At 46.5% G+C, this 26,864-nt stretch overlaps 1 protein-coding gene, 1 long non-coding RNA gene and 3 gene segments (V, D, J or C); 4 read left to right on the top strand and 1 right to left on the bottom strand.

Annotated features, from left to right (window-relative positions):
* LOC119842117 overlaps positions 1-26,864 on the top strand; it is a 205,827-nt gene that overhangs the window by 54,451 nt on the left and 124,512 nt on the right.
* The window catches only part of LOC122456491, a 38,512-nt gene that overhangs the window by 6,591 nt on the left and 5,057 nt on the right, over positions 1-26,864 (bottom strand). Inside the window, exon 2 of the long non-coding RNA XR_006275415.1 lies at positions 20,337-20,342. This is a non-coding gene — a long non-coding RNA (uncharacterized LOC122456491). The remainder of the gene's footprint in view (positions 1-20,336; positions 20,343-26,864) is intronic.
* The window catches only part of LOC119842121, a 255,219-nt gene continuing 236,533 nt past the window's right edge, over positions 8,179-26,864 (top strand). Inside the window, 2 exon segments of the C gene segment in view lie at positions 8,179-8,296; positions 8,475-8,786. Of these exon segments, the coding sequence occupies positions 8,251-8,296; positions 8,475-8,786 (358 nt within the window).
* LOC122456468 overlaps positions 16,822-26,864 on the top strand; it is a 110,571-nt gene continuing 100,528 nt past the window's right edge. The window contains 2 exon segments of the V gene segment in view: positions 16,822-16,903; positions 17,013-17,026. Of these exon segments, the coding sequence occupies positions 16,858-16,903; positions 17,013-17,026 (60 nt within the window).
* LOC119842114 overlaps positions 20,021-26,864 on the top strand; it is a 153,622-nt gene continuing 146,778 nt past the window's right edge. Inside the window, exons 1-2 of one of the 2 annotated variants that reach the window (XM_043495827.1) lie at positions 20,021-20,147; positions 20,234-20,542. In XM_043495827.1, coding sequence (XP_043351762.1) covers positions 20,099-20,147; positions 20,234-20,542 — 358 coding nt within the window. In that variant the 5' untranslated portion in view covers positions 20,021-20,098. Of the gene's footprint in view, positions 20,148-20,233; positions 20,544-26,864 lie in introns of both variants that reach the window. The other variant, XM_043495828.1, reaches the window with a different exon arrangement.

The raw sequence follows: 26,864 nt of genomic DNA, 5'->3' as shown, positions 1-26,864 counted from the left end.
ACAGGGTCTCTCAGTGGCTCAGAATGACAGCAGTGTAACTCACAAGAATGGTTGTTCTGTTGCGGGGTTATAGCAAAACGACAATGATAAGTAACAACACTCAGGTGGCTCCAAGGATCAGAAATGTAACGTAAGCTCCATAAAATCACTTTCCGCAAAGAGTTGCCAAATATTAACATTCACCTGGCAGATATCATCCAGAATATGTGCCTGGATCATGTCTTCAAAGAGGTCCTGGTAGAGAACACGTTGGCTACATTATCAAACGGAAGAGGGGCAGGGACAATCTCAGACAATTATTGTCTTCTGAAGGCAGCAGATATAACTTCACTAACTCATGTGATCCAGAGAATATTTATATCAGCCAAAGACTCCCATTTAACTCAACTGATTTGAATAAATCCCGTAGTAACTAGAAATGTATCTAGGACTGTACAGTACATGTAGTGCTTTTGCTAGCAATTAGGGCTATCACTTAATCGCAATTAACTCAAAAAATTAATCGCGATTAATCGCACTTATAACAATAAAATACCAATTTAAATTTATTAACGATTTTGGATATTTTTCTACATTTTCAATATTGATTTCAATTACAACACAAAAAGAAAAGGAGTACTTGTGGCACCTTAGAGAATAACAAATTTATTAGAGCATAAGCTTTCCTGAGCTACAGCTCACTTCATCGGATGCATTTGGTTTTTTTTTCCACCAAATGCATCCGATGAAGTTAGCTGTAGCTCACGAAAGCTTATGCTCTAATAAATTTGTTAGTCTCTAAGGTGCCACAAGTACTCCTTTTCTTTTTGCGAATACAGACTAATACGGCTGCTACTCTGAAACCTGTCAATTACAACACAGAATACAAAGTGCACAGTGCTCACTTTATAGTCTTATTTTTGATTGCAAATATATGCACGGTAAAAATGATAAACAAAAGAAATAGTATGTACTTATATCCCCCCCCCATCACAATAATATAAGAGTAAATTAAACATTTCAATTAATTTGCCCTCATAACACCCGTGAGGAAGAGAAATAGCACTTCCCCCTTGTCCTTTGTACTGATGGAGCCACAAAATGAGATTAACGGCCTTTCCCAAAGCTACATCAATATGTGGGAATTGGACCCAGATCTCATGATTTCCAGACCAGTCACTTAGCTGGTGCATATCTGGATTAACTCTATGCAGCCATTTTAGTTTCCCTCACTGGGTTATTAATGTTTACGAATCATCCTCATACTAGAGTCTAGTGTGAGGGTGATTCATTAACATTAATAATCGTAACATCATAAAGGTCTTTGGAGTACAGCACGATATTTATCTCCATTTTAAAGATGGACAACTGAGGCATAATAAAAAGATGAAGGGTCAGATTTCTAAAGGGAGTTAGGGATCTACTGAGATTGCCAAAAATACCAAGTTCCCCAAAACTCCTTCATTTCAACAAGAGTTAAGACCCTAGTTACCTTTAAGAAAATCTTAGGTTCTTTAAGACACAGATAGACACCTAGCGATATTACTAAAAGAGACTGAGGGACATTAGGAAAGTCAGGGGAAGTTGGGTTTCTGGCCTGCATAGACACATTAGTAAAACTTTATCTCCATCTTTAGGTGCCTAAATACTTTTGAAAAACTGCCCCCAAGTGGCTTCCCCAAAGTCACACAGTTTGTCTATGGCAGTGCTTCCCCTTCCTTCCTCGGGTACACCCCTTATTAATATACAGTCCTGAATGTCCAGGTGGTTTTCTAGCTCTCTGCTCACTGGCATCTGTGCACCTCAGAATCATTGACTGATTTTATCTCCACCGCCCTTTTCTGAAATAGGGTCGAGAACTCTCCAGTTTTCTAAAATGGGGAACTGAGGCAAAGGCTCCTTGTGGCATCCACAGGTCACACCGGGGGTTTGTAGATCAGCAGGGAATGTAGTGACCAGGACTCCAGTCTGCCAGCCAGAGAACCCACACACTGCATCCTCCTACCTACTCTCTGACAGCCCTGCCCTGCTGTAGCTGTCTGGGTGCTGAGCCGAGCCCGCTGTCTCTGTGTGGTATAAACGGGACACTTGTCCCCGAGGGGATATTGCCATGTACTGAGCCACCGTCCCCTGTCATCTCTTATACCCACCCTGGGGAACCCGCATGCAAATCCCTGCCCCGGGGTGGGGGGTCCTGTTAAAATACAAACCCCTGGTTCTAGGAGCCTCAGGATCTCCCCAGACACAGAACTGCACGGTCCTGGCAGCTGGGGAGTTTCCCGCATTGCATGAAAACGGGAATGAAATCTCTACTGCTTTTTCTTTCACTGTTCTCTGTGCTCACCTGTGAGTGTTTATGGGGCAGTGGGGGAAATTAGGGACAGAGCCATGGATTTTTTCCGTGCTTAATATTGTCTTTGCTTATTTCTCCTTTCCCCGGGTGTCCCCTTGTCACGGAGTCTCTGGGCGATGCTCTGGAACTGCTCCCTACGAAGCCAGTCAGGACTCTGGTGAAGTCTCCTTTCTGTGAGCAGCCTGTCTGCAGGACACACAGCTCACAGCTTCCACCTTCCGGGGTCTGACCTCGGAGCATTCAGCATCCTCTGCCCTCCGTGCGCTTCCCACAGCGAGTCCGCCCAGGCGGGGTCCTGGGGAAGCCAGAGGGTCCTGCCCCCCAACTTCGCAGTCAGACGTGACTCTCAGCCAGCCAGTAAAACAGAAGGTTTATTAGATGACAGGAACATGGTCTAAATAGAGCTTGTAGGTACAGACAACAGGACCCCTCAGCTGGGTCCATTTTGGGGGGGGCAATGAGCCAGACAACCACCTCTGCACTTCACTCCATGTCCCCAGCCAGCCCCAAACTGAAACTCTCTCCAGCGCCTCCTCTTCTGGGCTTTGTCCCTTTCCCGGGCCAGGAGGGCACCTGATTCTTTTGTTCTCCAACCACTTTAGATCTCACCTTGCAGGGGGGAAGGGCCAGGCCATGAGGTGCCAGGAAACGGTGTTGGCCATTCTCTGTGTCCCGACCCCTGCACGCACCTGCCCTCTAGGGCTCTGCAACGATCATACACCCTTATCCCACCACCTAGATACTTAAGAACTGCACTGGGGAAACTGAGGAAACCCCCACAATATTCAGAGGAAACATTAAGAACAGTCTCACTTCGTCACACCATGCTCCTAAAACTGGCCTTCGCTCCCCATTAGATACCCCTAGGAGAGTCTCAGCGTCGGAACATCCATTCTCCTTATTGTCTCTGACCACCGCAGTTTAAAGTATCCACTGCTGCCAAGTTTATTTTACAATCCCAGACAGGAAGCGGGGGTCTGACTTTCCCATCCCCTACACAGCGCTCCAGACTCCTGGAAAATGTAGCAAGAAGATCCAAAACTCTATAAAATCTTATCCAGCATAATTAAATCTTATAGATCTTCTAAGGGTGTTACAAACAAACCCAGTCCTTACACGCTGCACGGGAAAAGAACTAGGGAAAGAGACAGAAAGGTACGGATTGAAAAATTCAGCTTGATCTGCAAAGTTTTGAAGTGCACCTACTTGAATCGAGGTGATCATCATCATCATCATCAAGGTGGGAACGTGTCTTCGTATCTGTTTGACAAAATATGTAGTTCAGGGTTGGATGCTGTATTGCACCAAGAAAACCAACACCAGAAAATTTCATAAGGAAAGCGAGGAAGAGGAACAGGGTTTCTCAGTGGCTCAGAATGACAGCAGTGTAACTCACAAGAATGGTTGTTCTATTGCGGGGTTAGAGCAAAATGACAATGATATGTAACAATAACTCAAGTGGCAACAAGGATCAGAAACGTAGCTTACGCTCGAAAATACCTTCTTGGAAAGAGTTGTCAAAAATAAACATTCCCCCGGCAGATATGATCCAGAATATGAGCCTCGGTCATTTCTTCAATGGGGTCGTGGTAGAGAATACGTTGGATATGATATCAAATGGAAGGGGGGCTGGATATTCTCGGAAAACTACTATATTTTGAAGGCAACCGATAGAACGCCACTAACGCATGTGACCCAAAGCACACTAATATCCGCCCAAAGGCTTCCATTGAACTCAACTGATTTCAGCAAAGTCCTCATTAACTAGAAATGTATCTTCGACTGAACAGTAAATGCAATGCTTTTCCCAACAGTACAAATAATTTCTACTGAACACTGGATAGGATTTCAGAGATGCTGTAAGGGAGTTAAACTCTCAAATCCTACTGAATTTCGATGGCATTTGAGTTCATAATTCCCTTGGGCTCTAATGAAATCCCAGCCAAAACCACAAGAGAAGAGGTTAAATTTCTCTTTCACAAATATTCCTTCATTGCTTAGAAGGCGCTGTCCTGCGCTTATATTTGGCTGAGAATATCAAACAACTTTAAGAGTGTTAAACGACCAAATGATATTTCTTTAAATTGAGTTTGGGCGTCTGTATGCCTTAGGAGGTTTCACAGCTTGTTGAGCTGAACTCATTGTCTCAGGGGGACACGCGTCCCAGGGAGAGATCCCCATGTGCAGACAGAGCTCACACCCTGTCGTCTCTTGTAGTCATGTTGTGAAACTCACATGCAAATCCCTGCCCCGAAGGATTCCTGTTTAAATACAAACCCCTGATTGGAGGAGCCACAGACTCCATCCAGCCACACATAGCTGCCCGGTCCTGGCTGCTGGGGACAGTTTGCACCCTCACCTAAGATGAACCTGCTACTGATTTTCCAATTCGGGCTGGAGGCCCCTTCAGGTACGTGTCTATGGGAGTCAGAAAGGTTCCTTGCTGCAGGACTCCAGAAGAGGAGCCTAGGGGAATGAGGTGCCCGGATCCCAGTGGTTGATTACTGAACAGGTATCGAGGAGCATACAGTAAATGTTATTTTGCTGACATTATGCTAGATCTCTTTAGAGCATGGGATCGCAGAAGCGTCTAAGGGCGCCCATATCTAACTGAATATTCACTAGGATAGGGTTCCTAACTCCCTTGGGCCCTATTGGAAATTCCAGCCTTTGCTGTCACATAAAAGGTTTCCCGAATGCTCCTCAGTCCTAAGGAAATGCTCTCCTGGAAATTAAATGTGGCTCTGATGTTTCAAAGACGTATGTGGGAGTTAGATGCCCAAACCTTTTGGGGTTCAATGGAAGTTGGGCCCCCAAATAAAGCACATAGGCCACTTCAGATTTCTCAGCCCTCTTAAGCAAATGAATGCACTGTGTCAAGGGAAGTAGTGTCCCAGCAAGAGATTCCCATGTGTATGTAGAGTTTACACTCTGACACATTTTATACCCACGCTAGGAAACCAGCATGCAAATCCCTGCCCCGGGGGTTCTTGTTTAAATACAAACCCCTGATTCTAGAAGCCTTGGTCTCTATCCAGACACAGAACTGTCCTGTCCGCTGGGGACATTTTCCACCTTCACCCATTATGAACTTGCTACTGATCTTCCTACGCACGCTGGGGCCCCCTTCCTGTGAGTGTCTGTGGGGACATTTGCTGCTGGAATTACTCAAGAGCCCGAGATTGTCAAGGGGGCCCTAAGGGAACGAAGTGCCCGGATCCCAAAGAAGTCAGTGGGTGTTGGGACGCTAACTCCCTTCAGCTCAGGTTCAAGGTGTTTTATTTTCACACGTGCTCCTCCCCCAGGGGATAAGACTCATTTATGGTTTCCCTTTCAAGGGTATTTTAGCTCTTTTTCTTCCTGATATATTGCAGAGGGGGCAGGCACAGGGCGTGGAGTCACTTTGGGAAGAGGGTACAATAACAGGGGACTGTTTGCACCTAAGATGCAGAAGCGGGGAGGGATCCACGAGCACTGGGTAACTCCACATCCTCCATAAACACCCTGAGAAACAATCACGAATTTCCACGCAGCACGAACCATGTTATCACTACAGGGGGGACAATGGTTCTAACCTACAGCACCGCTTCAGCCAGCGAGCCGCAGCCCCCGTTAACAGTCTCTTTAATCGCTTATATCCTCCCTAGGATACCCGCGTGCAAATCAATGCCCCGGGGGGTTCCTGTTTAAATACCAACCCCTGATTCTAGGCGCCTCAGTCTCTCCCCAGACACTGAACTGCCCGGTCCTGCCTGCAAAAGTCAAACCTGTGCCATTCCCTCTGGAATCATGATCCAACTATAGACACCAAAGGGGCGCTCGGCCTGTGGAACAAAACCTGCAGCAAGTTCATAATGAGTCAAGGTGGGAGATAGCTGCAACTCATTCTTTTTGGGAAGTGTCTTTTCAACAATGCAGAGAACAGCGGCTGCGTTCCCACTGGTTTCTTTGAAGAGATGTAGACTCGTTCTCCATTGCTTTGCCTCGGCAGTCATTTGAAAGTTGCAAAGGAAGGGGAAGGTTTTACTGGCTCTTGTAATCAGTGACTCTATTCCCTCTAGTTTCTTTGTGGAAATGGGGACGATAAATAGGAGGAAATTGTCCTCTTGGGAAAAAAAGCTAAGGAATATAACTTTATCAAAACACAAAAGCAAGAAAACTAGCTCTATTCCTGCTAGCTGACCTAAATAGCTCTGCCCCCTGTAACATCATAGGTCAACTAATGCGGTAAATATATGTATGGGAAAAATTAGGAGAGTGCTCCAAAATACGAGCACCTTTATATGCGTCTGGTTTTCCTTACCTGTCTTTTTTTTCGGGAGGGGGAGGGCGGGCAGGGGAGGAAGAGAAAAAGGTGGTCTATGGAAAGCAGGAACCTGATAGACAATTGAAATGGACGGGACTGAATTTTTAGGATGTTACAGGATGAGGAAGCTTAAAAAAAAAAAAAAGACGACATGTTACCTGTTACCAACAAGAACAAATGGATATAAAGTGGTCATCAACATGTTTAGGTTTGAAATTAGGGGAAGGTTTCTAACCATCAGAGGAGTGAAGTTCTGAAACAGCCTTCCAAGGGGAGCAGCGAGGGCAAAAAACTCAACTGGATTCAAGACGGAGCTTGATAAGTTTATGGAGGGGATGGTATGATGATGAGTTTGCCTACAATGGCATGTAGCTGATCTGTGACTGCCAGCAGCAAATATCTCCAAGGGCTGGTGATGGGACACTAGATGGGGAGGGCTCTGAGTTACTATAGAGAATTCTTTTCCATGTGCATGCTTAGGGTCTAAGTGACGGCCATATTTGGGATTGGGAAGGAATTCCCCCCCCCCATCAGATTGGCAGAGATGGGGAGGGGGGGTTGTCTTCCTCTGCAGCATGAGACACCGGTCACTTGCAGGTTTAAACTAGTGTAAATGGTGGATTCTCTGTAACTTGGAGTCTTTAAACCATGATTTGATGACTTCAGTAACTCAGCCAGAGGTTAGGGGTCTATTACAGGAATGGGTGGGTGAGGTTCTGTGGTCTGCAATGTGCAGGAGGTCAGACTAGATAATCATGATCTTCCCTTCTGACCTTAAAGTCTCTAAGTCTGTAAGCCCTGTCCACAGTGAATACTGCTGTTAAGTGACAAGACACCACACATTGCAAACTTTGCTATTATTAGTAGTAATAACTTTTCAACAGTAGACCTCAAAGCTCTTTACAAGGAGAAGGAAGTATTATTCTCCTTTTTACATATGGGGAAACTGAGGTACATGATAGGGAAGTGAGGGGACTTGTCCAAAGTAACCCTGCAGGCCACAGGCAGAGCACTCTCCTCTAGACCACACACTGCCTCTGATCACTAACATACCATAAGCACCGTCACTGGTGATCTATGGTATTCTGCAGGTCAGAGTAGCTGACACTAAGGCACATATCTGGCAATAATAACAGTATTAATGTTAATAATAAAATAATTGGATCACTCACGTTGAATCACCCTTGTGTATAGGCATCTCATAGATAGATAGGGAGGGAGGGAGAGATAGAGAAATGACTTATCTAGCTATTTATATGAATATATGACTTAAGGAGGTAGTCTCTTACCAAGGGACTGTCTCTTACTATATGTCTGTGCAGGGTCTAGCACACCGGGGCTGTACACTTGCTTTGGCTTTCTAGGAGATAACGCAATAACAGTCTGTCCATGACACATTCACACGGCTATTAGGCATCTCATATATGAGGACAACAGAGAACTCATTTACCAACGCTTTGCATGGAGTGGCGTGGTATGCAAATGATTATTTTGCTTCCTTTTAAGAATAGAATATTCCCAATATTTATTACAGCGGTCCCTGCCAAAGTCAAGCCTGTGTGATTTCCTCTGGGTCTTGGTGCCTGTTTCTATCTGGCTTCCAAGAGGAAAGATGAAACCTTTGATCCTGTCTTTCCTTCTCTTTGCTATTGCAACATGTAAGTACCTAGGAGTGACCAGTTTTCAGAGCAGCAGCCGTGTTAGTCTGTATCCGCAAAAAAACAAAACAAAACAGGAGCACTTGTGGCACCTTAGAGACTAACAAATTTGTCTCTCCTCTTTACAGCGCCCGCTGCGGTCATCTCTCTGACTGAGATTTCTCCGTGCTCTTTGCAGGTGTCCGTTCCCAGGTTAAACTGCTGCAGACCGGATCAGCCCAGGTGAAGCCCTCACAGACCCTGAGACTCACCTGCTCAGTGTCCGGATACTCTCTCACGTCTAGCGGGAATGCGGTGAGCTGGGTTCGACAGCCCCCGGGGAAAGGCCTGGAGTGGTTATCCATTGTGTACTGGGATGATGACAAGCGCTACCACGAATCCCTCAAAAAACGATTGACCGTCTCCAGGGACACCTCTAAAAGCGAGGTGTATTTGGAAATGAGAGGCATGGAAGCCGGAGACAGCGGCAGCTATTGCTGCGCCACAAGACACACATGGAGCCAAACCAAAGGGGAACTTGTGCAAAAAACAGGCTTGTAGTGACTGTGCGGATGACAAGGCAAGACGTCGCGAGTTCTCTCTCTCTCTCTGTCTCTCTCTCTCTCTCCTTCTGTTTTATCTCTATGGAAATCTCCAAAAACTTTCTTAGGAGCCTTTGAGAATCCTAGCCCTAAACTTTACACAGAACACACCAGTAAAGATTAGCTGGCCCCGCCTAGCCCCCAATTCAGACAACACGATTCACCGGGGCAAATGCTGCTCGCATTTATACAGGAATTGCCAAAGCGGATCAGAGCAGGGATCCATGCATTCGAGTATTGTCTCTGCACCTGTGTCCAGAAGCTGCTTCTTCGGGGGAAGGGTCAAGTCACCCTCAGTAGGGAATTGAAGAATAACCTGGCAAGAGCAGAAATTTCTTCCTCACTCCTGAGATTAGTTAGTGGCTGCTGGGTTTTTACATGGGGGAAAAATTTAGAGTCATTCTATTGAAGTGAATACGGTTACTCCGGATTACACCAGTGTAAATCAGAGTAGATTTTTCCCCCAAAGGTTTTTAGGGATTCTTTCTGGAGCCAATGTTTGTGACATTTTGCATACATAACTATTATTTCCAAAGACCCTTTGGATCTGGTTTGCCTTTCCCCTATAGCTTTTCAAAAGGATATAACTCCATTCCCTGCAGTAGTGTTACTCGCGGTTCACACATGGAGGAATGGGAGTAGAACCAGCCCCACAAATTTCACCTTGCTCTTTCCCAGCTCTGAACTCATCAGGGTGACAAAACACCCAGTGCCCTCAGACAGGAAGGAGGGTCTTTTGGTTAAAACTCTCGCCTCAGACACCCCAACGCTGTGTTCTCATCCCCCATTTCCACAGACTGCCTGGATGGAACTTAAGGAAGGTTCTCCTCAACAGGTCCTGCTGTGACCTAAAGCTGAGATTTGCAGAGCACCCAAAAGAGGTTTGAGCTCTTCTGAAAAACCACAACCATAATGGCTCTTTACCTCAGGTCCATTATGTTAGTACCAGGATAAGGAAACTTCCTCACCTCCAGCAGGAATGTTGTGAGGCTAAAACGATTAATGTCTGTCAGGTGCTCAGATATTTCAGTAATGGGATACATCCCAGCACCTGGATAGATTATATTAGGAACCATTTGCATTGTGCCTCAGCTTTAATAGGACCCAAGAGAGATGTAAGTTGTTAATGAGCTGACAGGAAAACCAGAAGAACTGGTATGTTTGTGTGTAAACGATAAACTTTCTGGTTGCGCCCCCGCTGTCATATTTGCTGGTCTCATCCATTATTATACCTATATTTTAAGGATGGCAAATCCCTGCTGTATTTCATTGTCCTACACTAGGGAAGGGGGGAAGAACAGAGAAAGAGCTGGAAATTCACCCCTGTGCATAGAACCCACTTAAATCCCGTTTTGCTCCCAAAAGAGGGACTTGAGTGACGCACAGGTGTGGGCACCCGGATGAATTTCACTCACAGTGAGCGGTCTGGGAGACTCTAGAATTCTCTCCCCAGCAGAAGGGGCAGGATGTAAGAGGTCCATAGACCTTTTTCCTGGTCTCCCTGTGCATGAGTGAATGTCACCCTGAGAGCTGCTAGCTTTCAGCTCCTTTTCGTGTCTGATGCAGATGTGTGGACATTTTCATGCAAATTCACCTCTCTGACTTCCCTGACTCAAATGGAGACCCCCCCCCCGTTATAAATTACTGGACCTGCGCAGTCAATTCATATTTCCTTTGTGCTATATAGTCTGGGGCAAAGATGGAACAGTTGCTGCTCATTTTACTTCCTTTCCTTACCCTGACCACCTGTGAGTACCCAGTGTGTGTGTGTGTGTGTGTGTGTGTGTGTGTGTGTAGAATATGGGGAATTTGGTCATTTATTATGAGGAGGATTATTACTCGAGGGGTGTTGGAAGGGGATGCACCTCTTCCAGAGTGAACTATTTATGAGAGAAGAGCTGCAGCGCCATTGAGAAGCGAAATCAGGAAAGTAACAGAAATAGTTCTCCGATAGACTGTATTTATTCAGGGATAGTTCATCCTAAACTTTCAACTGCTGAGGGACAATCTCCACTCGTTGTATTTCTTTTCTACAACCAACTCTCTGTATAACTTTTCCGGAGTGATGTACCCGAATATTTAGATGCTAATATCTAAACTGTATTGTTAAATTTATTAATCTAAATTGCTGATTATGTACTATATGTATTGTATGACTTTTAAACCAAATTTTGTACTTTGGGATAATTTAAGACTTATTACACCCAAGTGTATTATTTCCTTAACCTGTAGATTATATAATATTAACATTAGCTTTAATAAAGTGTTTAATCCGTATCACCTTTCTAGATGTCCTCTCTGAAGTAAAGCTGGTTCAATCGGGTCCTGGAACCGTGAAGGCCTCAGATTCACTCCGGCTGACTTGTGTCGCCTCTGGTTTCTCCATTGCCAGTAGCGGTTACACTTGCCCCTGGATCCGACAGGCTCCTGGCAAAGGGCTGGAATGGCTGGGCTACATCAATGGGTATTACTCCACCCCCGGCTCCATCCCCTGCCTCCAGAGCCGAATCTCCATCAGCACCGACAATCCCAGGAACGAGCTGTACCTGCGGCTCCGCTCACTGACAGCTGCAGACACCGCCGCCTGTTCCTGAGCTAGGCGGTGACACAGTGACACTGAGCCCAGTGAGGGACCTGTACAGAAAGCGGAAACAGATTTTAAATGGTGCAGCTGATAGTCACATGCGTAGCCAATAAAACAAACAAACAAACACCTTATGTATTGACTATATAATTGGCTTTGAAAGAGAGAACTTTTAGTCAGTCTTGCCCATCTCTATTCAGAATGTCTTTGCAAAGATCATTTCCAGTGTCCATGGTTTCTGACCATGTCACTCTGATCTTTTCATCCCTCCACTGGATCCCTGTTCTCTCTGGCATCAAACTCACTTGTCTTCGGGAAAATTTTCTTTGTAAAGCTTTTTCCCAGCAGTGGAGATAGAGGAGTAGCAATAAACACCACCAAGGGGAAGTCTGAGAAATAAAATGAATGCCTGGGGTTTAAAGGATTTGTGGATCCCTGACAGTCACTTTACTTTTCATGGGCTGACTAGGACAGGAACCTCCAAGCTACAGAAACACAACAAAACGCGGAGCAGGCAAGAGGATTCAAAAGCAGCTTTATCAGTCTTTCACACTCTGCTTATTGAAGAATATTTGCCTTCCAGCACCATCCAAAAGAACCAAGATCATGTTACCAGCTTATACGCTGCACTTCTCACTGCTGCCATGCGGCGGCAGTGTTGAATCCATAATAAACCAGAGTCCTGCAGGGACATTCCTGAAATGGGAATAGATTCATGTTACCCGGAGAGGGTGTCTCTGGAGCTGGGGAATGAGCTTTTCTAAAAGGGCTGCGTTCCTCTTTACCTCCTGGTTTCCTCTGGGCTTCTAATATGCTGGAGCTACAGAGCCCCTACATTGACTTTTGTGCTTCCCCAAAGTTTGTATTCTCTGACTCCAGAAAAATTCTGTCCCCCTAAAAAGATACTAGTATTTTTAAGTAGGAGTGGGATTTTTCAAAGACACCTAAGAGAGAGAGAGGTGCCCACATGCCATCCAAATCCAATGGGAACTGGATATCTAGTTTTCTTGGGTTCTTTTGAAAATCCCAGTCTAGAAGCTTCTCTCTTCATACATATCATGAGAACAATTTCTGTCAGTGTAAGAAAGCAATTAAAATGAGAAGAAATACTGCTAATGGTGATTGGTTTTAAGTACTATTCATTCATGTGGATGTTACTAGACATTATTTAAACAGGATGAATATCGGGGAGGTGCTGCTGTGTATTTGTGTGCACTGGGAGGGTATGGACTGTGTGCGTCTGTTGTCAACGTGTGTGTGTGTGATGTTGGTCTGGCTGTGTATATCTCTGTTGTAGGGTTGTGGAGAGCGTGTTGTGTAGGTGCTGTATGTGTAGCTCTTGTTGCTGTTGCTGTGTGTGTTTTGTGAGCATGTGTGCCGCCTGAAGGTAAGTGGTGTGTGTTGTGTGTGTGCGCTCCTGTGTGTTGGTTGTGGAAAACCGAAGGCAAGAGACACAGAGAGATTCTAACTACTTGTTTTCACCATTATTAGCCTCTAGTGCTGTACTTTTTGTTTTGACTTTAACCTAGCCACTGGATGAATGGGAGTTGGTCGCTTACGGACAGATTTAGAAAATAGCATGTGGGAGGGGCGATTTCCAAGCGCGCGTCAGTGAAAAGTCATTGGGACACGTGTTCAAAAACAAGACCTGACTCCAGCTGAGGTTCAGCCCAAAATGTCACTATTAAATTACAACTTCCTCAGTTCAGCTCAGTTCTGGTGTCCACTAAAGTCAACGGCAGCAGTTCCTGTGAGGTTAGTGGATGCTGGATCAGATCACAGGTCATGGGCCACGTCCACCTGACACCTAGGGAAAGATTTCCAGTAATCTCCTTTCCTCTCTCATATACCCTGTGTGTTGAAACTTCATGCGAATTGCTGGTTGGGGCTTTCTTCTCAAATAGAAACTACTCACTCTACTCAGACTTGGTCCCCCTCCTGTAGCTCAGCCGGAAATTTATTTTCTAGCTGCTTCTTGAGAAACCCAACTGGAGATTTGCCCCAGAGAAAGTGTCCTTGCTAGAAACGATGTCTTTATGTATTTTCCTTCTGGCCGCCCCTTCATGTAAGTAATTATGGAAGATTGATGTAAAACCGTAATGTTTCCACTTTGGTTTTAAAGTGCGCTGATATTCTTATTATTTTCCGTTTTTCCAGATGTCCTCTCAGAGGTTCAGCTGGTGAAGCCCGGAGAGACCTTCAGACTAACCTGTGCTGTGTCTGGTTACTCCATTTCCAGTGGGGACTGGTGGCCCTGGATTCGGAAGTCCCCGGGGAAAGGGCTGGGATGGATGACAGAGATGTATGCAGATGGAAGGATGTTCTCTGCCCAATCTCTTAAAAGCCAATTAGCCATCTCTGTATACGCTTCCAAAAATGAATTCTCCCTTCAGCTGAGTACCCTGACAACTGCAATACTGCCATGTATTACTGTGCCAGAGAATGACACTGAAACAGAGGAGAACAAAAAAGGGGAGTGTTTCTATACAGTGCAGTGAGGCCGATTTAATGCCATTCCCTAAACTAATCAATATGAATGGGGAGGTGGGGAGGAGGGAGACACCTGTGGAACAAAGTAGTCATCTTCCTCCAGGAGAAAGGAGAGGAAGTCACCCCCAATGGGTAGGGCAGCTAACTGGGAGTCAGAAGATCTGTGTTGTAGTCTCGGCTTGGCACTAGAGACCAGGACCCCTGGATTCCAGTTCTGTACTGTACTGCTACTACACTGTACTGCTTGACTGTGCTTGCATACATGGGGGCACTCAGGAAAATCCCCCTTTTAAGGGAATTAGAGCCACTTTTCTTCTGAATGAGAGCGTCCACACGCAAGGGTTTAATGCATGTTCTCGTCACACCTTTAGTTAAATAACCTTAACTTTTCTGAGCGCCATTATGTAGAAAGACCCTAGGCTCTTCTGAAAATCTCACTTTATCTTCCCAAGGGACTTGGACGTTTCGGAAAATCCCACCCTAAACTGACTATACAAATGAGACTGAGATGCATGCAATACAAGATACGGCAGGGTTTGTCCAAGCCTAGGGGAAATTAGGTGCCCAATTGCCCTTGACAGTCATAGAATCATAGAATATCAGGGTTGGAAGGGACCCCAGAAGGTCATCTAGTCCAACCCCCTGCTCAAAGCAGGACCAAGTCCCAGTTAAATCATCCCAGCCAGGGCTTTGTCAAGCCTGACCTTAAAAACCTCTAAGGAAGGAGATTCTACCACCTCCCTAGGTAACGCATTCCAGTGTTTCACCACCCTCTTAGTGAAAAAGTTTTTCCTAATATCCAATCTAAACCTCCCCCATTGCAACTTGAGACCATTACTCCTCGTTCTGTCATCTGCTACCATTGAGAACAGTCTAGAGCCATCCTCTTTGAAACCCCCTTTCAGGTAGTTGAAAGCAGCTATCAAATCCCCCCTCATTCTTCTCTTCTGCAGACTAAACAATCCCAGCTCCCTCAGCCTCTCCTCATAAGTCATGTGCTCTAGACCCCTAATCATTTTCGTTGCCCTTCGTTGTACTCTTTCCAATTTATCCACATCCTTCCTGTAGTGTGGGGCCCAAAACTGGACACAGTACTCCAGATGAGGCCTCACCAGTGTCGAATAGAGGGGAACGATCACGTCCCTCGATCTGCTCGCTATGCCCCTACTTATACATCCCAAAATGCCATTGGCCTTCTTGGCAACAAGGGCACACTGCTGACTCATATCCAGCTTCTCGTCCACTGTCACCCCTAGGTCCTTTTCCGCAGAACTGCTGCCGAGCCATTCGGTCCCTAGTCTGTAGCGGTGCATTGGATTCTTCCATCCTAAGTGCAGGACCCTGCACTTATCCTTATTGAACCTCATTAGATTTCTTTTGGCCCAATCCTCCAATCTGTCTAGGTCCTTCTGTATCCTATCCCTCCCCTCCAGCGTATCTACCACTCCTCCCAGTTTAGTATCATCCGCAAATTTGCTGAGAGTGCAATCCACACCATCCTCCAGATCATTTATGAAGATATTGAACAAAACGGGCCCCAGGACCGACCCCTGGGGCACTCCACTTGACACCGGCTGCCAACTAGACATGGAGCCATTGATCACTACCCGTTGAGCCCGACAATCTAGCCAGCTTTCTACCCACCTTATAGTGCATTCATCCAGCCCATACTTCCTTAACTTGCTGACAAGAATGCTGTGGGAGACCGTGTCAAAAGCTTTGCTAAAGTCAAGAAACAATACATCCACTGCTTTCCCTTCATCCACAGAACCAGTAATCTCATCATAAAAGGCGATTAGATTAGTCAGGCATGACCTTCCCTTGGTGAATCCATGCTGACTGTTCCTGATCACTTTCCTCTCCTCTAAGTGCTTCAGGATTGATTCTTTGAGGACCTGCTCCATGATTTTTCCAGGGACTGAGGTGAGGCTGACCGGCCTGTAGTTCCCAGGATCCTCCTTCTTCCCTTTTTTAAAGATGGGCACTACATTAGCCTTTTTCCAGTCATCCGGGACTTCCCCCGTTCGCCACGAGTTTTCAAAGATAATGGCCAAGGGCTCTGCAATCACAGCCGCCAATTCCTTCAGCACTCTCAGATGCAATTCGTCCGGCCCCATGGACTTGTGCACGTCCAGCTTTTCTAAATAGTCCCTAACCACCTCTATCTCTACAGAGGACTGGCCATCTCTTCCCCATTTTGTGATGCCCAGCACAGCAGTCTGGGAGCTGACCTTGTTAGTGAAAACAGAGGCAAAAAAAGCATTGAGTACATTAGCTTTTTCCACATCCTCTGTCACTAGCTTGCCTCCCTCATTCAGTAAGGGGCCCACACTTTCCTTGGCTTTCTTCTTGTTGCCAACATACCTGAAGAAACCCTTCCTGTTACTCTTGACATCTCTTGCTAGCTGCAGCTCCAGGTGCGATTTGGCCCTCCTGATATCTTTCCTACATGCCCGAGCAATATTTTTATACTCTTCCCTGGTCATATGTCCAACCTTCCACTTCTTGTAAGCTTCTTTTTTATGTTTAAGATCCGCTAGGATTTCACCATTAAGCCAAGCTGGTCGCCTGCCATATTTACTATTCTTTCGACTCATCGGGATGGTTCCCGATGTCAGTTCCCTTGTGCTCCATTCACACCCCCTCCAATTCTTATTTTTTATCTCCTTTTTCTACTCGCAATGGAAAAATCCCCTTCATTTCAAAGGGCCCCAGTGTCAAGTCTTTGAAATACTGAGCCTGATTCTCCTCTCACATACACAGGCTTAAGTGAGGAACAACCCCCTGTGAAACCCGCATGCAAATCGCTACCCCAGGGGGTTTCCTGTTTAAGTATAAACCTCTGGTTCTCGCAGCTTAGACAGTGCCACACGGTGATATCTGACTGAGCGCTACCCTAACAAATCATGGAGTCTCTCTTGGTTTTCGGGTTGCTGTTATCTGCCCTGACTTGTGAGTATTTCTGGAGAATGCAGGGAACTTTCATATCCTAAACTTCAGGTCTATGGAGTAAAACTGGGGTAGGAATAATAAGACCCGTAATCATTTTCCCTCTTCCCAGGCGTCCACTCGCAAGTTCAACTGGGCCCCTCCGGCGGTGAAACCCGGAGAGACCCTCACCCTGACCTCCGCCGTCTCTGGAGATTCCAGCTGTATCATCCCTAGTGGCTGTTGCTCCTGGAGCTGGAGCTGGATCCGTCAGAGTCCCGGGAAAGGGTTGGAATGGATGGGACGTATAACTAGAGGTGGGAGCACGAACTACGCCCCATCCCTCCAAAGCAGGATCACCACCACAGTAGATTCCCCCAAGAATCAGGTCTCCCTGCAGCTCCGCTCCCTGACAGCCACAGACATCGCCACCTGTTACTGTGCCCGAGACACAATGACACAAAGCAAAGCGGGACTAGTACAAAAAGGGGAAGCAGGCTAACAACAGACAGTTAAGGCATTTTACAAAGAGAGAAAGAAAAGCAGGCCACGGACACCACCTGTGGAAATATTTATCCTCAAATTCGATCTCTCTCTAAAGGGATGTGGTGGTGGAACAAAGCTTCTGACACCTGCCAACGCTAAAGCAATTCATAATGGAAAGACAACAGCAATCAGAAAACACTGGCGAAGAACGAGATGGGGTGTATAACCCTGGATCAGAGCCAGGCTTTTCCCCAAAGCAGCGCCGTTTTCTCCCGTAGGATATGTGCACCCATCGCTGCTCCATCTTTGGGAGGGGAAAGATTTCCCAGGCAACGGGAAATCTTGTGTCTCTCCTTTGTGCTTTTATAAGGAGACTCGACGGGGGAGGGGGGGTAGTTATCTAGCCAGAGCTCCTGATGCCAGCCCCCTTTTATCTCCCATCCCCTGTGCGTGAAACCTGCACGCAAATCCCTGCCCAGGGGGTTCCTCTTTAAATACAAACCCCTGATTGTTGGAACCTCAGCCTCTGCTCAGACACAGAACTGGCCTTTCCAACTCAGACAATCTTCTCCTTCACCAGCTCCCCTCATGAAACCGGGTTTTTTCTTGTCCCTTTCCCCTGCTCCATCCTGTGGAGTATTTCCGACTCCTGTATTGATTTGGGCAGGAGATTTCAAAGGAAGTTGGATGAAATGGGATGGTGTCCCTACCTTCTGATTACCAGAAGCTGGGAATGGGCGACAGGGGATGGATCACTGGACGATTTCCTGTTCTCCTCATTCCCTCTGGGGCACCTGGCATTGGCCACTGTCGGGAGACAGGATACTGGGCTAGATGGACCTTTGGTCTCACCCACCATGGCCATTCTTATGTTCTTACTTTCTTATGAAAATTCCAAGCCATTCACCCCCAGCGGGGTGGTATCACCTATTGATTCCTTTGTCCCTTCATCCTTCAATATGACCATTCCCAAATCCAGCTGGTCCTTTCCGACTGGGAACTGGTGATACCAGGGGAGACCCTCGAACTGACTTGTAAAGTCTACGGTGATTATCTTGTGGAGGGGGACTGGATCCACCAGTCCCCAGAGGGTGGGTTACAGGGACTGGGAACCCCGCTCATCTTTCCAAAACTGATTCAACATCTCTGGGGATGCCTCTCAGGACGAGCTCTGTCTACAGCTGCGTGACATGACAGCTGCAGGAACCGCCGTGTGTTATTGCTCCAGACACAGGCAGTGAGCCGGAGTAAAGCGGGGATTGGAGCTAGAAGGGAAACCGGTTTGCAAGCCGCCCTTTAGCTCTGGGCGTTAGGAGCTGAGGGAGAGGGACTCACTGACAGGAGGGGGTTTTAGGAGGGGAAGCTAGGAAAATATTTCGTCTATCAAGTCCCCTGAAACACAACACACACTACACGGGTCTTATTCCGTTTCGTTGGGAGCAGTAATGAATAACACACCTGTATCTACACACCCACCCTGAAGACTTCTCATCCCCTCCAGCAGACGGCAGCACGGACACACAGACCCAGAGAAAGCAAGCGAGCAAGGGGAAGTCACGCACTCTCACCGAAAGAGTAGCAAACACACGCACACACACAGAGCAGGTTGCATCTCCTTCAGCAGGCGGCAGCACAGACATTGAGAAAGCAAGCGAGCGAGCAGAAGTCATGCACTCCCACTGAGACTAGCAAACAGAGAGAGAGAGAGAGAGAGAGAGCGGGTCGCATCTCCTTCAGCAGGAGGCAGCAGTAAAATACACAAACGTGCACAGAGAGAGAGAGAGAGATGGGTTTATTACTCCTAGTAAGAGGTAGTAACGACAGAAACACACAAAAGCTGATTCCGACTCCTTCCCTCCCATGCGGACGAGCAGGGAGGGACACCCACATACAGAACGAATTGGTCTTTTCTCTACCTAGCAGGAGCCAGGAGGCCTCACAAACACACCCTGGACTTTCTTCTCGGGCGAGACTCATTCAATCCAGCAGAGAGCAGCAATGATACACAAATGGATTTGCACTTATGCGCTATGACAAAGTCCAACAAGGAGGCAGGGTGCCCCTCGAGGATTAAAATTTAGGAGAACTGGGTTCTGTTCCCGACTCTGTTGCTGAGTGACCTTGGGAAGTCACTTCACCGCCCTGTGCCTTAGTTTCCCCATCCTTAAAATAGAGATAATTCTCCTTCATTCCAATAACCGGCGGCAGGGACACACAGCAATGCAATCATACCCGGTCCACCCAACAGGTGTCCGCAACATCCAAACAATCACACCTATGACAAGACCCAGATCTTATTTCACACCCAGCCGGAGACGTCAACACACAAACACACAGCAGCGGAGAGCACAGGTCTGGTCGCTCAGACTGAGGGGGTCAATCAGATAGGAGAGAGAGCTAACGGGTTTTAAGCTCCGTGGCAGTGTCTTGACTATATTTAAAAGTGTTCGGTGTAACTTGAAGAGCCGGCCCAGCGTCCACAAATACAGCAATTCCGTGTCTCACCCCGGTGTAAGACGCAGGCCTGTGGAAGGACAATATTCCGGCTCAGTCAGAGCCCCCCGCCCCAAGCCCTGTCACCTCCCACTCCCTCTGGGCGAAACCCACATGCAAATCCCTGCCCTGCTTAAACACCAACCCCCAATCCTGCGAGCCTCAGGCACCGCACGGCGCTGGCCCGTTTCTTCCTGCTGAGGACTATCCCCAGACCCCTTCCTGCTACACCTCTGAGACATGGCGTTGCTGCTGGGGTTTCTTTTCGGCCTCTTGGCCGCTCCCTTCGGTGAGTATTTCGCGAACACGCAGACCCCGCTTTCGCTCCCTGCCCGCAGAGTAGCGTCACTTCTCTTTTTCTCTCCCTTCGCCAAGGTGTCCTCTCACAGATCCAGCTGGTCCCGTCCGCCCCGGCAGTGGTGAAGCCCGGGGAGTCCCTCACTGTGACTTGTAAAGTGTCGGGGGACTCCATCGCTACCCGCGCCTGGTGGAACTGGGTGCGCGAACTCCCCGGCCGAGGGCTGCAATGGGTAGGGCGCATCCATTTCTCCGGGAGCACCAACTACGCCCCCGACCTCCAAACCCGAGCGAACATCGCCAAAGATGACGCCAAGAACGAGTATTACCTGGAACTCCGCTCCCTGACCGCTGCGGACACGGCCACCTATTACTGCACCAGGTGGGACCCACGGTGATACACTCCGTGACAAGCCGCCGGGTGGGGAGAGTCTCCCTGAATGAGTCGGCTACATCTGTTCCCTGTTACAATCTTCCTACGCTCTCCTAAGGCGCCGGAGAGCTTTCCCCCTTGGTGCTGCTAGCTTCTTTCCAACCCCGACATGTTTCCAGTGAGTTTCTCCTATTTAGCTGGAATCTTCATTGACCGGGAGGAAGTGTGATTGAGGGAGCTGGCCAGAGGCGCATCTGCCCTGTTTATTGCTCTGCAAGACCTGAGGCAATGCACTTAGAGCCAGATTTTTAAAGTTAAAGATTTTTAATAATTCCCGTTGAAACACCTTTAAAAATCTGGCTATTCATTAGTCTGTGACCTGCCCCCCCCCCTCCACACACACACACACACACACACACACACACACGCGCGCTCCAGGTCTACCAAAGACTTAGAATCATGGAATCATAGGACTGGAAGGGACCTCGAGAGGTCATTAGTCCAGTCCCCTACACTCATGGAAGGACTGAGTTTTATCTTCTGAACCATCCCTGACAGTGTCTAACCCGCTCTTAAAAAAAAATCTCCGGTGATGGAGATTCCACAGCCTCCCTAAGCACAAGATTCACCTTCCACAAGTCTCTCTAGGGCAGATTTTCAAAGTTGGGCACCTAAAGTTGCAGATGTGCAAATCTCACTAGATGTCTAAGTACCTTAGCAGTTTAGCTCACACCCGGCCAGCTATTTTAAAGATATTTAGGTGCTTATGGTGTAGATATTTGCTGAACTCCCATTGATTTCAATGAGTTGTTGACACCTGGGTACTTTTGAAAATTCCAATAGTTGTTTATCTGGATGTTTAGGAACCTAAATGCCTCTGAGAATCTGGCTTTATCTGCCTCAGTTTCCCATCTGTATAATGGGAATATTGGCACTTCCGTACTTCACAGTAGAGTTAAGAGCACAAAACACACTAAAGATTGCTGCTAATTACCATAGTGTCTGAGCACAAAGAGTCCTGTGGCACCCTATAGACTAATACAGGTATTGGAGCATGAGCTTTCATGGGTGAATACTCACTTCGTCAGCTGCATGTAGTGGAAATTTCCAGAGGCAGGTATGAATATGCAAGCAAGAATCAGGCTAGGGATAACGAGGTTAGTTCAATCAGGGAGGATGAGGCCCTCTTCTAGCAGTTGAGATGTGAACACCAAGGGAGGAGAAACTGCTTTTGTAGCTGGCGAGCCAGTCACAGCCTTTGTTTAATCCTGAGCTGATGGTGTCAAATTTGCAAATGAACTGATGTTCATTTTTTAAATTCATACTTTTAAAGGTAGCCAACCTGCAGCAAAAAAACTTCACGACCTGACTTCAAAGAGAAACTCCGGAGCTTCAGTTCATTTGTAAATTTGACACCATCAACTCAGGATTAAATAATTAGATCCAGACTAACAGGATTAAACCTCTGATATGGTTATTAGGGCATATCAATGACTGAAGTGGATAGTACAAATTTTCCTGTCAGAGCTTTTCTGCAATGGAAAATTAAGTATTTAGCTAAAGTTTTTGTTCCAGAAAGTCTCTTTTGGGCATTTGATTGAAAGATATTTTGGGTTTTGGCCAAAAAGTCCATGATTGGTGATGATTTTAAATTTTTACGAAACAAGATTGTTTTTTAACAAAAAGTTTTTCAGGGGGGGGGGAAAAACAACCCACTTTATACCCAGCTCTCCTGGAATCAGACCCGTTCTCCATCTGGTCCAGTCCTGCTGTTAGCTCAGTCAATGTAAACCAGACTCTGCTCTCAGTTACACTTGTACAAACCCAGCATCACATTACTAATATCTGCGGGATTATTTTAGATATTCATCCCAGGCACTGAGGGCAGGACTGGACCCCGCCAATATTAGCCTTGATTTCACTGGGAGCAGAAGCAGGCCCTACCTATATTTAAGGTTATTTCAAAGTTCCCCAGTGTCAGGGTTCCTTCCCCACTCTGAACTCTGTGTATAGATGTGGGGACCTGCATGAAAAACCTCCTAAGCTTATTTTACCATCTTAGGTTAAAACTTCCCCAAGACACAAACTGTTTTACCTTTTGCCCTTGGACTTTATTGCTGCCACCACCAAGCATTTAACAAATATATAACAGGGAAACAGCCCACTTGGAAATGCCTTTCCCCCCCCAGAAAAATCCTCCCAAACCCTACACCCCCTTTCCTAGGGAAAGCTTGATAAAAAATCCTCACCAATTTGCATAGGTGAACACAGACCCAAACCCTTGGATCTTAAGAACAATGAAAAAGCAGTCAGGTTCTTAAAAGAAGAATTTTAATTAAAGAAAAGGTAAAAGAATCAGCTCTGTAAAAATCAGGATGGTAATACCTTACATGTACAGGGTCAGAATTCAAAACATAGAGAATCCCTCTAGGCAAAACCTTAAGTTACAAAAAGACACAAAAACAGGAATATCCATTCCATTCAGCACAGCTTATTTTATCAAACATTTAAACAAAACAGAATCTAAGGTATATCTAACTAGATTGCTTATTAACCCTTTACAGGAGATCTGACCTGCATTCCTGCTCTGGTCCCAGCAAAAGCAACACACAGACAGAGAGACCCTTTGTTTCTCCCCCCCCTCTAGCTTTGAAATTATCTTGTCTCCTCATTGGTCATTTTGGTCAGGTGCCAGCGAGGTTATCCTAGTTTCTTAATCCTTTACAGGTGAAAGGGATTTTCCTCTAGCCAGGAGGGATTTAAAGGTGTTTACCCTTCCCTTTATATTTATGACACCCAGATTAAATTTCTTTAATTTTCTGCCTCTGAAGAGATCATCTCCCAGACAGATCAGAATCCTGAGTTTCGCTGGGTGAAAATGGCCAGGCCCCAGAAAGATCCCCACCTGCCACCCGATCTAATCTATCAGCCAGTCAATTCTCCCATGTTCCGCTGCAGGGCAGCAGCTGCAGCACCTCGATCTGTTTCCTCCATTTAGCCCAGAACCAGCTCCCTGCTGGCCCCTTTCATCTCCCCTCCCCTCTGGGTGAAATCTGCATGCAAATACCTACCCAGGGGGTTCCTGTTTAAATACAAACTCCTGGTCCTAGAAGCCTCAGTCACTCCCCAGACACTGAACTGCCCGGTCCCTGCTGGTGGAGAATCTGTTCATTAATTTCAGACCATCATGGACTCGTTCTTGACCCTCTTATTCCTCTTAGCCACCCATTCTTGTGAGTGTCTGTGTGAGGGGGTAGGAAAAGTTCTGCTTCGCTTGTAGTGGAGGGAGAAATGTCCTTTGACTTCAGCAGAGCAGGGGGAGTCCCCGGGGAGTATCTGAACAGCATTATAATTCCTGAAACAAATTCCCTCCTTTTGCAGGTGTCGTTGCCCAAATCCAGCTGGTCCAGTCCGGCCCGGGCGCAGTGAAGCCCGGAGAGACCCTAACTTTGACCTGCGCAGTCTCGGGTCAGTCCATCACTAGTGGTCACGGCTGGCACTGGGTCCGGCAGCCTCCCGGGAAAGGACTGGAGTGGCTGGGACGGAGATATTACAGCAGTTCTACCTGGTACACAGACTACGGCTCATCCTTCCAGAGTCCAATCGCCATCTCCCCTGATTCCTCCAAGAACCGGTTCTCCCTGCAGCTGGCCTCCCTGGGAGCTGCAGACACCGCCACGTATTGCTGCGCCAGGCAGACACAGTGACGCGGAGCAAAGCAGGGACCCGTGCAAAAAGGGGACGTGGATTCTGAACATACTCTCAGGCCTCTTTCATGCTGTAGTTTATCTGTCTAGAGAAAGGGAAACACAAACACCCGAAATTTCCACTAGATGGAAAAGAAGGGACATCTTCTGTTTCCCCTGTCCACTCCTTCCTCTCCCCAAATAGACTCCTTCGGTGCTAAACATTCATGAGAATCTTGGCATGGTAAAGAATCAACATCTATCGTTTCCTGGGGACTAGTCTACAAAAATCAATTACTCTGAATTAATATAAATCAGTTTAGTTAAATGGGTGCCACTTTTGGGTGTGCACTCTCTTATTTCTGTTTCAACTTCATTCCAGCGGTTCAGCTTTGGAACCAGGAAAAATGCTGGAAGCAAGGTTTAAAACCAATGCATAAGTGTCCACACACAGACAGTCAAAACGGTTAATCTCAATGGGACTGGAATCTCATCGTTACTTACATCATCACCCCGTGAGTGTAGAAAGTGTGTACATGAGCACACGCGCACACACACACCCCAGATCTAATTCCTTCCAGAAGGGGGAGAAGTGATACAAGCATCCACAGAGAGAAAGCGAGAGGGAGTGAGAATGCTCTTGTAACTCTGTAAAGGAACAAGCAAGTTTTCTCTCTCATTGAAACACGATTGGATATCGGATGAGACTCAAGGTCCATCTAGTCCGGTATCCTACCTCCAAAGGTAGCTGATGCTTCAGAGGAAGGTTGTTTGCAGTGTTGTTGTAGCCATGATGGTCCCAAAAATATTAAGATACACAGGGTGGGTGAGATAATATCTGCCACTGAAACAATTTCAAATAGTGAAAGAGACACCTTTTTGAGCAACACAGATCTTCTCTGCAGGTCTGGAAAATATCAGACCTGAAGAAGAGCTCTGTGTAGCCAGACAGCTTGTCTCTTTCACCAACAGAAGTTGGTCCAATCAAAGATATTATTTTACTCTGTCTCTCAGAAGAAGGTGTAAAACCCACACAATAAGCAGATGGGTGATAATCTGTGCCACACACAGGTTTTACTAAAACGGATATTAAAACTTGAAGATTACTTATGGGCTTGATGCAGGAATCATTGGGTGAGGTTCAATGCCCTTTGTTAAACAGGTCAGACTAGATGATCAAGTCCCTTGGTAATCCCATCTGGTCTTAATATCTATGAATCTATTAAAATTACTGAATTGTAACCAATATGAATGCAAATGAAATGAAATTATGTGAAAACTCGATGGAATTTTACATTCAATGAGATTTGGCTGCCTTACTCCCTTAGGTCTTTCTGAAAAAAAGAAAGACATTTAATTATAATAATTAACACAAGAACTCAGGCTCACACCTTCTGTTTAACCTTCAGTGTTTGGACACCACCTGCAGCAACATTTCCTGACATCTGCAGACACAGCCAACTATTACTGTGCCAGAGGTAGCCCAGTGACAGAGAGCAAAAAAGGGACTCATACAAAAGAGAAGAGGTCAGTAAACAATAATGAGGTCAGAGTTACAGAGAGAGTTAAGTCACCCAGAGAGAGACACACACAGTAAATTTAATATGAAAAAACAGATATGAAGAGATTTTTTTCAGAGAATCCAGAACTTACCCCCTCTTTCTGGACACAGTTTGCCTTTCAGCTCCCACAAGATCTCATCAAACTTCCTGAGAAAATAAATGTATTTGTTTTCATTACAATGGTTCCATGAACAGGCAGGGAAAGATTAATGGAAATGGAAATTACACAAAATCACTCAGGGCCCAGGGGCTCATCTCCCTGATTTCTTCAGACAACACACAGCCAACCTGTGGAATTCTTTGCAAGAGGATGCTGTGAAGGCAAGACTATAACAGGGTTCAAAAAAGAACTAGTTAAGTTCATGGAGGATAGGTCGATCAATGGCTATTAGCCAGGATGGGCAGAGATGATGTCCCTAGCCTCTGTTTGCCAGAAGCTGGGAATGGGTGACAGGGGATGGATCACTTGATGATTATCTGTTCTGTTCATTCCCTCTGGGGCACCTGGCATTGGCCACTGTCAGAAGACAGGACACTGGGCTCGATGGACCTTTGGTCTGACCAAGTATGGCCATTCTTATGTTCTTATCAGCATGTGCATCTGTGGCTATTTCTGTGTATCCAGGTGTGTACAGGAGTATGTTTTCTGTGAATCAAGAAAGTCTCTTTCCTTCCAGTAGATGGTAACACTGACACAGGTGCACAGAAACCAAAATAAGCACAACAAATCTCATTCCCTGTCTTAGGGAGCAGCAGTCTTTCTCACACCCTGTCAGAGTTCCCCACCCCCATCTGCTCTGAACTCTGGTGTACAGATGTGGGGACCCGCATGAAAGACACCCCCCCAGGTCATATCCTACCAGCTTAGGTTAAAACTTTCCCAAGGCACAAGTTCTTTTCCTTGTAATTGGATGGTATTGCTGCCACTACCAAGTGATTTAAGCCAAAATTCAGGGAAGGGTCACTTGGAGCCCTATTCCCCCAAAATATCCCCCAAGCCCCTTCACCCCCTTTCCTGGGGAGGCTTGAGAATAATATGCCAACCAATTGCCTTTACTATAAGTACAAACCAGACCTTTATCTTTAGG

The sequence above is a fragment of the Dermochelys coriacea genome, chromosome 13, assembly GCF_009764565.3.
Source record: "Dermochelys coriacea isolate rDerCor1 chromosome 13, rDerCor1.pri.v4, whole genome shotgun sequence".
Taxonomy (NCBI): domain Eukaryota; kingdom Metazoa; phylum Chordata; order Testudines; family Dermochelyidae; genus Dermochelys; species Dermochelys coriacea.
This window is presented reverse-complemented; position numbering and strand designations above follow the sequence as displayed.